At 48.4% G+C, this 13,334-nt stretch overlaps 6 protein-coding genes across 6 annotated transcripts; 3 read left to right on the top strand and 3 right to left on the bottom strand.

The window, feature by feature from the left end:
• Positions 1-4,531: 4,531 nt before the first annotated feature.
• On the bottom strand, positions 4,532-5,237 carry L228DRAFT_177574 (hypothetical protein). The gene has a single exon (XM_018329529.1). It carries the CDS (start codon positions 5,111-5,113, stop codon positions 4,676-4,678), a length of 438 nt encoding a protein of 145 aa, XP_018186261.1. The 5' UTR covers positions 5,114-5,237; the 3' UTR covers positions 4,532-4,675.
• A 123-nt stretch (positions 5,238-5,360) lies between these two features.
• On the top strand, positions 5,361-6,159 carry L228DRAFT_240469 (hypothetical protein; the record flags this gene model as incomplete). Its single annotated transcript, XM_018331244.1, has 2 exons — positions 5,361-5,701; positions 5,805-6,159. 2 exons carry the CDS (start codon positions 5,361-5,363, stop codon positions 6,157-6,159), a joined length of 696 nt encoding a protein of 231 aa, XP_018186260.1.
• A 159-nt stretch (positions 6,160-6,318) lies between these two features.
• L228DRAFT_222815 (S-adenosyl-L-methionine-dependent methyltransferase) lies at positions 6,319-7,519 on the bottom strand. Its single transcript, XM_018330307.1, has 3 exons — positions 7,278-7,519; positions 7,054-7,178; positions 6,319-6,998 (listed from the first exon to the last, which is right to left on the bottom strand). Exons 1-3 carry the CDS (start codon positions 7,377-7,379, stop codon positions 6,365-6,367), a joined length of 861 nt encoding a protein of 286 aa, XP_018186259.1. The 5' UTR covers positions 7,380-7,519; the 3' UTR covers positions 6,319-6,364.
• Positions 7,520-7,739: 220 nt separating this feature from the next.
• L228DRAFT_284648 (cysteine proteinase) lies at positions 7,740-10,044 on the top strand (the record flags this gene model as incomplete). Its single annotated transcript, XM_018336250.1, has 6 exons — positions 7,740-8,582; positions 8,645-8,831; positions 8,888-9,040; positions 9,099-9,186; positions 9,250-9,864; positions 9,924-10,044. Exons 1-6 carry the CDS (start codon positions 8,154-8,156, stop codon positions 10,042-10,044), a joined length of 1,593 nt encoding a protein of 530 aa, XP_018186258.1. The 5' UTR covers positions 7,740-8,153.
• Positions 10,045-10,938: 894 nt separating this feature from the next.
• L228DRAFT_269996 (ankyrin repeat protein) lies at positions 10,939-11,860 on the bottom strand (the record flags this gene model as incomplete). Its single annotated transcript, XM_018335351.1, has 2 exons — positions 10,939-11,416; positions 11,475-11,860. 2 exons carry the CDS (start codon positions 11,858-11,860, stop codon positions 10,939-10,941), a joined length of 864 nt encoding a protein of 287 aa, XP_018186257.1.
• A 571-nt stretch (positions 11,861-12,431) lies between these two features.
• On the top strand, positions 12,432-13,220 carry L228DRAFT_284646 (hypothetical protein). The gene is made up of 2 exons (XM_018336249.1): positions 12,432-12,490; positions 12,549-13,220. Exon 2 carries the CDS (start codon positions 12,600-12,602, stop codon positions 13,203-13,205), a length of 606 nt encoding a protein of 201 aa, XP_018186256.1. The 5' UTR covers positions 12,432-12,490; positions 12,549-12,599; the 3' UTR covers positions 13,206-13,220.
• Positions 13,221-13,334: the final 114 nt, after the last annotated feature.

Below are 13,334 nucleotides of genomic sequence, written 5' to 3'. Positions count from 1 at the left end.
GACGGATCATATGCATGCTCGTTAGCATATCATTCAGATTTTTATCGATATTGTTGGCTTTGCGAATGAGTACAAGCTCGTCTCTACCTCTTCCCAAGCGCCCTATGAAACTGTGTGTTTATCCCTCGAAGAGATTTCTATAATCTCCAACACCTCAGCCTCATGCTGCGATCATATAATGCAGTATATGAGAATTGGAACCTGACTAACCTCGGTGTAGGATCAACAAAAATTTGGCGAATCATCAGCAAGCTCACCGATGTAACTTAGAGAATGCAATCACCTTAAGTCGTCCAAAATGAAGAGATCAGCATTTTGAGCCAAGGGGATAAATGTCTCGCGACTTGAGCACGAAATTCATACATCATCGAAACCAATGCACTCTTTCTTCCGAGAAGTGCTATCATGTCAACGATGCCTTGGTTTTCTTAGCGTACATCCCATCGTTTTTCGACGAATCTAAGGCCCTTTCTCATGCCGTGAAGTCTTTGTTCAGTTCGTTTCTGCTTCCTTCCTTTCCTTTACACAAAGCGTACCCTATTGAAATCTCTGGGCGGAAAATCTCCGCTGCGTACAATCGATTATCATTCCAGTAAGCAGCGTAACATTCAACTAAGCAGGAGACTAAAACGAGTCAGTAGAAAACAATAAAAAAATTATGGTTTCCATAGATCCAGAAACTTGACCGTATAAGAACACAGATATAACACAGTAGTTCGTCACAGCAAGCATCTTCTTTGCTAAAACAAGGACGTGTCAGAACAGTAGCTGAATAATGAAAGAGGCACTTGATCCAAATCAATCAACGTCATAACAACATAAGTTGGATCCAAGGTTTTGCGCTAAGTCAGACTATCTCTTCTCCAAGACAGACAAGTCCAAATCTAGAAGCGCATGATGACTGTGCGATGCGCATTAATCTTGATGGTGATTAAGGCATATAAAGCCGTTGCGGACCTTGGTAATGTGCCAAATGACAGACGATCGCATAGGCGGGGCTAGGTCTGGATTGTGAGGCGTGGGGCAGCAATACAGTAATATTTCGACACATGAAGCCCGCCAGTGTTGCCCCACCCACCTTGAAAGTTTTCCCGACCAGATATGACGAAATTGTCTCCTTTGAGTTTGATTTATGCTAAAAGAACGTCCGTATAATTTCCTTTTGTTATTAGTGAATACATGTCCCGAATTTGCCAAATAACCATGCAGTTGAACTTCCACTCTCTTCAGATATGCCCATTCAAGTAAGGCGCATAAAGATGCTATGCCTTCATAATCGTTAAGATTCCAATGCAACAAATGGGGCCTGCCAATTTTAGACTAAGAGCGAGCCAGACATAACTTACGGATGAAGCCGAGCCATTGTGCTCGCGACCGATATAATGAATTTTTGAGAGCACAGGAGCTACTGCAGGTGAGAAGTTAGACCAGAACCAGTGCCCGCCAATCCTGCCCAGCAATCCTCTCTTTCAGGCTAGATTTTAGCGGGTCTAAACTGTAGTTGCTGCGCACCACAGTAGCCTGAGGTCCGTCAGCGGTGCCCTGTTTCGGCGCAAGAAACAAAAGAATTATTGGAAAGCAAAGCCGTAAGTTAGCTGTCTACTCAAAATCCAAAGCGTCTGAGCGTCTGAGGTAGACGAGAGATTATAGGAGACTTATTGTGTTGACGAACATTAAAAGTGTTGTTTTTGGCACCAAGTGGGATGCGATCTGCCAAGGATCAACGCTCCAGAAAGGGGAACCGTGGTTCGGCCGACAAAGGAACCATGGTTGATGTAGGACCTTCCCGATACGCTAAAACGTCGGAGTCCAGCCCGGTTACCGACTCACTTTGTTTCTCGGGGACTCCTGTGACGATTGGTGGCCACGGATTTTAAACCTTGGCCGAAGATTCAAGTCATCGTTGATATAGAGAAAAAGGGAAGAGTTCCACTTATCAGACTCGGCCGTTTCGAGAAACAAGCATGATTATCGATGTTCATCTGATATGCGTGAGCACCACGTGGTAAATTCATCATCCGGTAACTTATCACACCAGTGCATCTTCATGATCCAAAGCAATAATTAAAGCAAGATTTACCCATTTTGGAAGGGAAATAGCCTTTTATCGACGCTTCCCAAATTATAGATCTGCAAAGCGATCCTATTGATCATGGTGGATCATCCAACTCAACATTGTATAGTTTGCGGCGACGCTGGCACCATGTCTCGTATTCCCGGGAAAGGTAATCCCGGCTCGTTTGGGGGAGAACGGTAGATAGCGGCGAGAGGAATGGCAATAGCGTGAGAACATTCCCTTCACTCCCCTTCAGACCCTCCATAAGCTTAGACACTGAAAGAGGAAACCCCATGGATATTGAATTGTGCAATGACCCGCAAGACTGCAATTCCCCTAGACCCACGACTGTGGTAGTTACAGAGCGTTGCCTAGCATTGAAAGTTTGAAAAATGCGAACATGACAATAATCCAGCTGAATTGTAATCGAAAGATGGAAAACGCGGGTAAACGACGTGGTCCGTCTACGCCGCTCGCGTGGAGGGTTCTCGCATACTTAGACGAAAATATTCCTTTCCCTCTCTCGCCTGTTGCCAACATCAATTGGTTATAGCCTTTTTTTTTCAAACGCCTGTCGCTTTCACCCCCACTTGTTTACTGCGCCGTGCCTTTTCTGTAATGAAATGTAATGATATGCGTCGCCAGTCTCACCGTATCAACATTTCTGGTTTTTCATTTTCCACATGCATAAAATTGTCTCATCCTTCTTCGGAAACCCCAAGAAAACATGGGACTTTCTTCCCAGAGTTCACTCGTTCCACCCTCCACTTCTCTCGTCCTTCTTCAAGCACGGACCAAACACAACCGATCCGACTTCAAACCAGGGTACTTCCCCGTTGGAAGATCCATACTTTGATCCATTTTGTGCTCTAGTTTGACAACTCCTGCCCCTCGCATTTGTTTCGCTTTCACCGCCTCCCTAAACTGTTCGCTTTGCTAGTAGTTGCTTGACCAGCCATGCCATTCGATGCTCACTCCAGGGCTTTCCTCATCCGGTCCAGAGGTTGCGTGAGTTTGCACCTGCTCTTTCCCTCTCTCTGTGCCTCCTCCTTGAGGCACACCATCGATTGCAGTCAGGGCGAATCCAATGTAAGGCCAAAAGACCAAACTGACCATGGCCGGCCTTGGTCATTCTTTTTGACACCTCGCTCCAAATATCAAATTTGCGGGCGCAGTTGCTATATTTGATGCTTCGGTGAAGCGAAGTGCCTGGAAAGTTTCGACCCTTTCATGGCGAGGTGTAGCAAGAAACTTGTTGTGTTTGTCGACAGTGAAGCAGTTATTGTTATTGAATGGCATGTGAAATAGACTAAGAACACCTCCGTACACCGAACATAAAAAAAACATTTTTGAAAGTGAAAACGGAAATAGAGATTTGAGCCCTCGTCAGGACGCGCTTCGTCCCTTGCCGTGGCCTGTGTGGTGGGAGCGGAGGAGGGATATGCGCCACGGCGTCATGCCGTACCAAGCTGCCACTCTGCTGGAAGAGCCATGGTTCTCGTTTCGCAGCAAAACTTTACACTTCTTTCACTCCCACAATCTCCAGTTGCAGTGGCTCCAAACAGGGGGCTACACTGAACAATCCACGGCCTGACCTCACCGCCAAACTCGGTCGTGACACCAAGATGCACAGTTCAATGCGGGGACAGTGCTTCCGGTGAGTGCTCGTTTGCTGCTAGTCTCTCACAACGGAGCGCCGCCGCGCATTCTCTTCCTGCGCCCCTCCCACCACTCCCTCGAAACTAACGAGACTTTGCAGGGTTTCATGGTAGCACGAGTCAGGTTCTCAACGGGTGGTCGAAGCCAACGAGGACAAGAGATGAGGTGGAAAGAAGAGTAACTCTTCATGGACCATGAGCTAGTCCCGGTGCAAGCACCAACGAGGAATGTGGTCAGCAAACTTCTTCGGCTTGCAGATCATGGTTCGCGGGTTCTGGTGTCTGCCATCCACCAGAAACGTCCCTCTTCTGCCCTACGACCGTCTGTCTGGCCACTGCGTAGTCGCCAAAGGTTTGGTTAATGCACTAGCGCTCGGATATGATTTGACAGATGTTCACCGCAAAGTTGTTCAAATGTGATTTGCACACACAGCTCACCAGGCAGAGCGCTATGCCCACAACGTGGAATTTTTTCCCCAAAAGCCAACAGTTTCAGCATGCTCTGGTTGCGCAGAGATATAGTTTTATGGTCCAATTGATGCTGTGCACGTCCGTCAACTTCCCCCACGGTTCCGCCGCTGGTTACAGGCACACCACATCTGAAGCGACGCGTGGAGGCATCGAGGACGGGAGTCGAGAAAGTCGCAAACCGTTCCGTGCGTGGGTACCCTAGCGGCGGTGCCGGCGGACGACAAGCCCAAGGCTCCGCCCGTTCTCCTGCTGCCTTGGGTTTTCTCCGTCACAAGCAGTTTTCACCGAACGATGGCACCAACCCCGTCGGCCTTTGGGGGCCACAGTAGGGACGATTAGGGAAGATTTGCGACCCAGACCTGTCCATGTATGATGTATTGGCAGGTAGATGATCGTGAGCCACCAACCGAGTATCGACCCAACCAGCCCGAACGCCCGAAGAAGACCGTGGCCGAGTGATGTGGCATTCTCGACTGCCTACCAGACTAAGTTACTGGCGTTGACTTTTTTTTTGTCGTTGCTTGTGCGTGTGCCTCTTCTGGCGCGACAGCCTCCCCTCCTCCCTCCCGCCACCCATGCAGCAACATCCATGCAACGCGGGGCCGCTATCAAATTCGAGCGACCATCTAGTTTTGACTTGACCAGTTCGTCCTAAATAGAGATTGCCAATTGAGTAGTGCAGTAGAGGCCTTAAACAACGCCCTCGCGATTGGTCTAACTTCCGCTGGCCAACGCCCAATGAGACCGCAGAAACAGTCCATAGCGAGATGAAGCAACAGTGACCAACTCGCAATCTCTCACCTTTGACTTCCTTCCTTGTTCTCCACCCCCTAGACCTTGAAATTGTTTCCTCTTTGTTCTTTTCGGCTTCAAAAGAACTTTGAATAGAGTCTCTGAAAAATAGAGCGGCTTTGAGAACGTTATTCATCGCAAGGAATTTTGTTTGAAGGTTGCAGCGCCAGGGGTTGGTTTGGATCAACACGAGCCTGAAGAGCTCATCGCCACGTCAATCAATCACACAGGATAAATTATATTCCAAGCACGAGAAGAAATTGAGACTCTGAAGGGGGTGGACAAAGTTCAGCCGTGACGTCGCTCCTTTTCGCACTTCTTCCACATGCTTTGTGCATCTGAGCGTTATCAAAGCCGCCACCGTGGATATCTCACTGCTTTTGATGCCCACGGACCAGGATGTGTCCTCTCCGACTGACAGATCCCGGTCAAACTCCGTGCCCACATCCTCTGCTTCCTCGCACGCGCCTGTAACAGCTGCCAACAAGCGCAGTCAACCGTCGCATCCTTCGGAATCTCCAGCAAAGAAGCAATCGAAGTGGTCGCCTGAAGAGGATGCTCTCATCATCGATTTGAGGGGAAAAGGAATGAAATGGGAAGATATCAGCAAGAGGTTGGCCGGACGAAGCGCAATCAGTTGTAGGTTACACTATCAAAATTACCTCGAGAGAAGAAGCGAATGGGATGAGGAGAAGAAAAACAAGCTCGCAAGGCTATATGAGAGGTAAGACGGCAGCATATGTGACTAGACATGGTCATGGCATTTGGAAGCACGGCAGTCAACAAACACAGAGGTACAATGGAGACTGACTTGTTGAAAACGATAGATTTAAGCCAGAAATGTGGGCCAAGGTGGCGGAAGAAATGGCTATCCCATGGCGGGCGGCAGAGGCCATGCATTGGCAGCTGGGAGAACAAGACATGGCACGTCGAGCAGGCGTTGTACCGTTTTCGCTATCAAGTACTTCGACAGAACCAGCGCAAAGAGGTCGAAGACCAAGTCTTGGAACATCGCGATCAAGAAGAGAGTCCGCCCCACGAGCTATAGGGCCACCTCCGCAGCTCCCTCCAGTTTCGGAGGTCACGGCTGGGGCTTATCCATTGCCCTTTGATCGACCTATGGAAAGGAAAGGATTGTCTCCACCAGAGCCGTTTGGCGGGGTACCTCGCAGGTACAGATAGATAGCATTTTTCGGTTGGCGTTGGGTTTCTGGATTCGCATTGACCGAATTGACGTGTGATGATCATAGCATTATATTTTGCGGGCGGGTGAGCGCATTGTGTTTTCTGGGGTACTTTTTGACATTTTGGCTGTTCAATTCCACTTTGCAATAGAGAATAGTGTTGATGAATACGTGGATGTCTTTGTTCGTTACCAGGGTGTGATTTATGGCTCTGAATTTCTCACAATGATGGCCCACCAATTATCCTTTTCATAGCCAGACTCGATGACGGTACCGCCGGCGTCTGAGACATCTTGCTCCAACTCTCCGGCTCGGTAAAGGTGGTAGTACCGGTAAAACGTCTGCGAGCTGTCTGAAGGGGTAAGGCTTTCACCTTTCCGGCTTTGTGCCGTTACCGACCCCTTCGATAAGTCTGACTGCCGTGTTTCCGAATGCTCAACGGCGCTATTTCGCTTCAACGGCTTGGAAGAGGTTCCCCGGCTTGATTTTGTGACCCAGGGAACCATGACGTCTTGGGCCATGCCCTCATCCCATCCGCGGCGACTATTTTTCTGCTCCAAGGCCCATACATAGATGAGGGCTCTGCCGTCACTTGAGTCTGGAGATTGGGATACTGAGCCATTTGGGCTCTCTTGCTTGAGGGCTCTATTTGGCTTCAGCAGCTCGAGGACTGACTTGATAGCTTCAACCCTCCGAGCTGGGGTTGACAAATGGTGGATGACAGCAATAGAGATAGCAAAATCGAAAGAAGATGGGGGATGGGGAAGTGAAAGATTGTCTGCGATAAGCGCCGCATGAGGCTGATGTTGTGCCGCAATCTTGGTTAAAGCTTGTGACCTGGGAATCATTGTCAGCAAAGAATTTGTTGGGTGAAAATGAAAGTATGTCTCACCTATCGGACGCAAGGATGAATACTTTCGGGTTCACTGTCAGATACTTGCCATTTCCGCAGCCGACGTCAACTCCTACTGCACCATCGGGAAGACCCTGCAGGAAACGTTCCACTATCGGCCAAGGCTGAACGAGTCGGGGTTAGCTAATTTCGACGACAATCCATGCTGAAAGTAACGTTTTGGAAGCATTTCTAGACTCTGAAAATGCATCAGAACATTTTACCTTGTATCTCGTCGATGAGAAATGAGATGCAATCTGTTCATAGACATGGTGGACGTGCTCGTCTTCGTATGTAACTGCAGTGCTGCCGTCACGGGAGGACATGGTTTATCGGGCCAAAGGTTACAATGGCGTTTTCCAAATCGTTCAATTAGAAAAAAGGAAAGAAATAAGAGAATTCAACTCTAAAGAGATGAAGTCAAATAAGTTACAAAGTCAAATATCAGACATTATATAACTAGGATAATAAAATCTGCCGTACGGGATTGATGCAACGTGACAAGCTATAATTTAAAGGTGAAACCAATTAAACTCTGGGGAATTTGACGTGGATGATCGGAGAATCGGCAAAACGATTCGCCGAAAGCGAAGAGCGCGGGAAGCGGCAGAAGAAACGAGACATCCCGCGTCCAAACGAAAAAATTCACGACGGGGCAAATTTTGGTCTGTTGACCCAACCTCAAACTCTAAAGTAAATACATCAACTCTCTGCCGCCAAGGTTGTCTCTAATTGCCCTCATCACCTCACGGCTGTGACTGAGGGGGCATAATCAGTTTCTTACTGCCGCTTTGACTCCGATGATCTATCATCTTTGGCCAGTCGTCGCAAAGTCTCATAAGGCTGGTCAGCCTTCCTCTATTGCCGCATAGTCTCTTTGTGCGCTTCCTTCAATAAGCATAGTTGTACCCATTTGCTGCGGAGGAAAGTTAATTGACGTGTAGCATATTCTCAAGTGGTCTTGCTTTTATTGTTCATTGATTATTTTTATTGTTTCATTGCCACATTGGTTATTTGCCTTATTCTTCCTGACTATTGTCTTTTCTCCTGGACAATAGTGCACTTTTAAACGAGGCTTCATAGCAACAAGCAGGTTCAATATGGCGGTGATTATGAAGCATATTGGACGGGCTGGCCTTAAAGGCCGCCTGTCGCCTCCTCGAAGACATGATGCATATCTTCTTTCGTTAATCCGGCATCATTCTTCCGCATCCTCAAATCCGCGTCGGCGTGTCTCTCGCTCTTTGTTACGAGCTGCTGGTCAGCTTCCGCATCGGCGAACATCACCTGTTACTCTTCAAAAGATTTCTGCCGGTCAGAAATCTCCTCCTCGGCTCACGTCACCTCCGGTGTTTCTCTCGAGCTTGGAGTCGAAGGCAAGCGCTCTGGAAGCGCTTTTGAAGAATCCGATTCATTTCGTTCCGGCAACGCACTTGACTGCGGAAGACGAGGCAAAGATGGCTGTTCTGAGACCAAGAAAAGTCGTACGTAAGCATGAGACCGCCGCGCAGGCGCGGCGGCGTACCCAGGTAATTGGAAAATTTATTCCCCTCGCGCGTTGTCAGTCACTGACTCGGTTCTCTTCGAGTAGACGCAGCACATTTCCAAGTCTTGGAATTCTGCATACACAGGCCAGGGCGCCAAGGGTGGCCCTCTTTCCTCTCAAGGCATGCCGAACGACAATGCCGCAATGTGTTATCGTCGCAGCACGATGCAGGCCTTGATGCACGTGCCCATGTTTGTTAATTGGCTGGAGCAGAAACACCAGTCAGGACGCTGTAAGTGCTTTTCCAGTATTCTATAGATAAGCATACGCTGATCACATAATCATTAGGCATGCGGGGAGGAAAGAGTTGCCTGGCATGCCAGCTTCGACTCTTGAAAGAAGCCTACTGGCAGAGGTCGGGCCCTGGTGGCCTGTCTCAAAGCCAGCATAGACAGCAAATATATCGGGCGGTAAAAGCGCTCGATGTGCTATGTAGAAAAGGTATGCTTCATCTCTTCGACAGCCCAAGTTGCATCACATCAACTGATCAAAATTGCAGTGGGCTGGCGCCACCCTTCGAGTGAGCAGCAAGATGCACAGGAATTCCTGCTATGGATGCTGGACACGATTCGTGAGCAACTTCCGAGGTATGCGAGGACGCTTCTTCTGAAAATTAATCTGCCTCTTGCAATTGCTAATTCGTTCAATAGACAAGCAGAAGAGATTGATTCGATGTTTTGCATCGAATTCGAATCCTCTTACAAATGCCCGAATCGGAAATGCAAGCACGTCAGCCGGCAACCGCCAATGAAGGAGCTACAGATGCACGTGCCCCTGCAACCGAAACAGCCAAGTCCACGGCTCACATCGTATCTGAAGCCCTTTTTCAAGGAGGTCTTGCCAGAAGTACGATGCTCCAAGTGCAACGACCGGAGCGACAAGGAGCGCGAGCTCACCATCTCGCTGGCGCCCGAGGTCCTGATTCTACCGGTCAAGCGCTTCGCCATGAACGACTTTGGCCGGCTGAGGAAGGTCCAAACGGCAGTGGACATCTGCGAGTGGCTGGATCTGAGCAAATATGCAAGTGAGCTGGAGCAGCGTGTCCCGGACACGCTGCGGTACCGGCTCATTTCGGTAGTCCAGCACAGTGGCTCTCTGCACGGTGGTCACTATATCAGCGTGGCCAAGGGTCCCCATGAAATGTGGAGGACTCTGAACGATGAGATGGTCAGCAAAGCGACCATCAGTGACGCAATCAACCCTGGAAAGGGGTGGACGCCTTACATCCTCACGTACGTGCGGGTGGACAAGCTCACTGCAAATCAGTGAGTGGCGTTCGCCCTTAGTGGGTCAATGCCCTCCTTGTTAATGGCCTTTGTTGAAGCTCGACAGAACTTGCCGTCGACAGAAGAAGCTCGACCATGAACTCGGTGCGGGCTTGGGGCTGCGGGAACCGCTTAAAGCTTTATACGAAGCTCCGAGTGCCGTCGCATATGGGCATATAATTAAAAACAGAAAGAGAAATCGCAGGAAGCGAAGTGGCGTCCCGAAGGCGTTTGAACTGTCAAAGCACGCACACTCGCCAATACACCTGCCTCTGTGCCGATGGTCAAGCTTTGGGTAAACCTCGATCTTTTCCTCTCTTCCCGTCTTCAAAATGTCGCTTGAGCGGCTAGCACAAGGAACTTGCATCTTGTGAATCTTGGGAAGAAGATTTGGCTCGTAATCGCTTCTCTTTAGCTGCAAGTCGATATCTTCGCGCTCCAGGCACATGGTCGGGATTGGTTCTTCCGGGATTAAACGAGTCATCCGCGAGCAAAGCAGCGCAGAGCAGATTAAAGGTCCCATCCTACCGCTCCCAGCACCTTCGCTCTAACGATATTGTCAATCTATCCCTTGACTCTGCTGTTCGCTACCAAAATAAGAAAAGAGAGGCTCCTTTTTCCGCTCATATCGCCACCGAGGAATTCTCAGCTGGGTCAAAGAGTTTTGACAGCTAACCCGCCGAGTCAGTTGTATGCCTTTTCAGCATTGGCTTCCTTTTCATTCATCTTTGGATACATCCACTGTCTATTACGCTTTTCTTTTCTCTTTGATGCATATTAGCTTCATAGTGCATAGGCCTGTGTGCATTTACTCATAGATACCCTTGGGCTTCACCTCAGGCCAGGTTAAGCATAGATTTTACTCATTCCAATTACAAGACCCAAAGGGGCCGTACAATAGTATTAATCCAATGTACATTTTTCGCTCTGCAATTCTCTCACACCGCAACGAACACAACATGGTCTACATTAATATACTTTGCATCATTTAACTCGCCTGCCATCATACAACCTCATGATGATGTGTACACTTGTAAAATCCTCAGTTTGTCATCTTAGAAAGGCAAGTTGAAATTATGAAGATTCCAGAATCATCACAACATTAGTGCGATTATACCGCCTTGCGCAATCTAGTGCCGTCCGGCCCTTTGAGTCTCGTACAGAGATATCTGCCCCCTGCTGAAGGAGGAAGGACACTACGTCTGACTTCCCCAACTCTGCTGCTCTGTGCAGCGCAGTCCCAAGACCCTTGAAAAACTGCAAGTTCCATGACGGCGGATGATTCTCATACATTCTTGCGTTCAACACTGCACCTTTCTGCAGAAGCAGTTGGATCACTTCCACAGCATACCCGTCATTTCGCTCGACAGCATGATGTATCAATTGGCCTTTGCCTATATCCCCTCCTCGATCGAACAAGAGGTGAATCGTCCGAAGCGGAGCAGTTTGAATAGCGAAGGACATGGGAGTGAGATCTAATCGACAAGCAGCGTTTGGATCGGCACCGTGGTCAAGAAACCAGTTAGTAAGCTCCCAATCTTCAACGATAAATCTAGGTAGTAGTCAGCTTGCTAGTACGCTCCTGTTGCTGCATATCTCGATGCACGTACGCAAGGGCAGAGGGTTGAGTTTCGGAAAATGGCGCATTAATATCCCAGCCGTGCCTCAGGAATACTTCAAATATGTCTGCTGATTTCGTCCGGACGGCTTGTTGGATATGCAGAGAAGATAAGGGGATTCCAGCGTCCAAGAGGTATGACACAATTTCCGCACGATCATAGGACAACGCAGTTAGAAGGACTGGCCAAAACTCTTGGAGCCTAGAATCTTCGGGGGATTGGCATTTTATGTATGACTGCAGAATATTTCTTACGGTGTCAAGGTCTCCAGCGGCTGAGGCATCTGCTAGTGAGCTAATTTCCTTTGGGGGATAATGTTGGAAAAAGCGTGGAGTAGATGAAGTTCGCGGGGCATGTGACGCCTGGATTGCAGCCATGATATACAAAAGACCTCACAAGTTGTAGAAATTATGACTTATTCGAAGTGCCAACGGAAAAATGATCATTTGGTTGATTTGAGCACAAGTTTCTTCACGGTCCTTGATCTGGAATCATGGAGTATTCTCAATCCTTTGCTGTTCGATCGTTCAACCGAGGGTCAGGCACCGGTGCCGACACAGTCACCTTCCCCGCGCTTGGCCGGCGGAGAGCCAATCAATCAACTTGGTTAGCGCCCATTTTACCCCAGATAATCGACACATCTTATCTACCATGTCAACAATTTGTTTCAACCAGCTATTTCAGCAATCTCGTCACCAATCAATCATCCCAAACCCAGGTTGTCTTCTTTTGCAAGGATTTTGGAGGGAAACATATCATGAAAGATGAAATTAATTCGACAAGAATGGGCTAAGCTAGACTAGGGGTACCATTCATGAGATGGCATCCTCCCCCGCTACAGTAACGTGCTACTGAAGATGTTGAAGGAGTTGAGGAGTATAAAAAGGGTAACATTTGACCATATTATTTCATTTTTCTTGATTCAGTTATTCCATTAATCATTTGAAGCTGCATACCAAGCAACTAGTCACTTCATTTTTCTGTTTGCCAACGCAGTCTGTCATAGGGTAAACAATGTTCTGTTCTAGGCTGCAAGAGTGCTTCAAAACTTACTAAGAATATTAGTTCATCGACGCCTTATATACCAGTAATTCATGAGTGACCATAATTTCCTTCATGTCAAGTTTCGGACTACTTGCGCAGTCGGAAGCCAGCGGTCGAATCCGCCTCGTTGCAATGGACGATGTCCAGTTCGCTGCTTTCAGTCAGCAGCTGTCTGCAATTGGTACTAGGGATCTCGCTGGATGCTCTGTGGTGGCCATCACATCGCCATATGGTGCAATTCTTGCCCATATTCCTCCAGTGCCATATGCTACACAAGACCCATATGCCGGAGACCGACATGTTCAGGAAATGATGATCCGAGTTCAGAGCCTGTACACTCAGCACAGGAGCTACTTCCCAGCCGCGAATACCTTTGTTGTTTGTGCTGTATATGAAGGAGAGGTAGCACTTCCTGACCAGAAACGAATCATCGAGACACATGTACAACAGATGGGCCTTACTTTCCGTCCCGTCCATTATGTTACCCCCCGAAACCCTTTGAACCCTGGACATGGGACGGTCCTTGTGGATGCAGTCAACGTTTCTGGCCAAATGCCAGCAGTGTATATTGAAGACAGACCAGTCCCTGACCATCAGCAGCCCTCTGAGTGGGTATGGGATGAGGCATACCGGCGTTTTAGACGATATGTGAACGGTCAATGGGAGTGGGCTTCTTAAAGTTGATGAAACGAGAAAGTGATGGTCAAGTGTACCGATCCTCAGGGTGGACAGAATGCACTCTTGCTAATCAGAGATTTCCGACCTTAATCTTGAAAGCTTCCTAAATGTTACTGTCGTTTTCATAAT

The sequence above is a fragment of the Xylona heveae genome, assembly GCF_001619985.1.
Source record: "Xylona heveae TC161 unplaced genomic scaffold L228scaffold_9, whole genome shotgun sequence".
In the NCBI taxonomy this organism is placed as follows: Eukaryota; Fungi; Ascomycota; class Xylonomycetes; order Xylonales; family Xylonaceae; genus Xylona; species Xylona heveae.
The sequence above is the reverse complement of the archived record's forward strand: the minus strand, read 5'-3'. Positions and strand labels throughout refer to the sequence as shown.

Excerpts from the sequence above, each read along its gene's own strand:
- L228DRAFT_177574 (XM_018329529.1), bottom strand. The coding sequence starts at position 5,113 with ATGAATAACGTTCTCAAAGCCGCTCTATTTTTCAGAGACTCTATTCAA.
- L228DRAFT_284646 (XM_018336249.1), top strand. The coding sequence starts at position 12,600 with ATGTCAAGTTTCGGACTACTTGCGCAGTCGGAAGCCAGCGGTCGAATC.
- L228DRAFT_222815 (XM_018330307.1), bottom strand. The coding sequence starts at position 7,379 with ATGTCCTCCCGTGACGGCAGCACTGCAGTTACATACGAAGACGAGCAC. Across the intron at positions 7,179-7,277 it reads TCTCATCGACGAGATACAAG|CCTTGGCCGATAGTGGAACG; the intron begins GTAAAATGTTCT and ends CGACTCGTTCAG. Across the intron at positions 6,999-7,053 it reads TTCATCCTTGCGTCCGATAG|GTCACAAGCTTTAACCAAGA; the intron begins GTGAGACATACT and ends AATGATTCCCAG.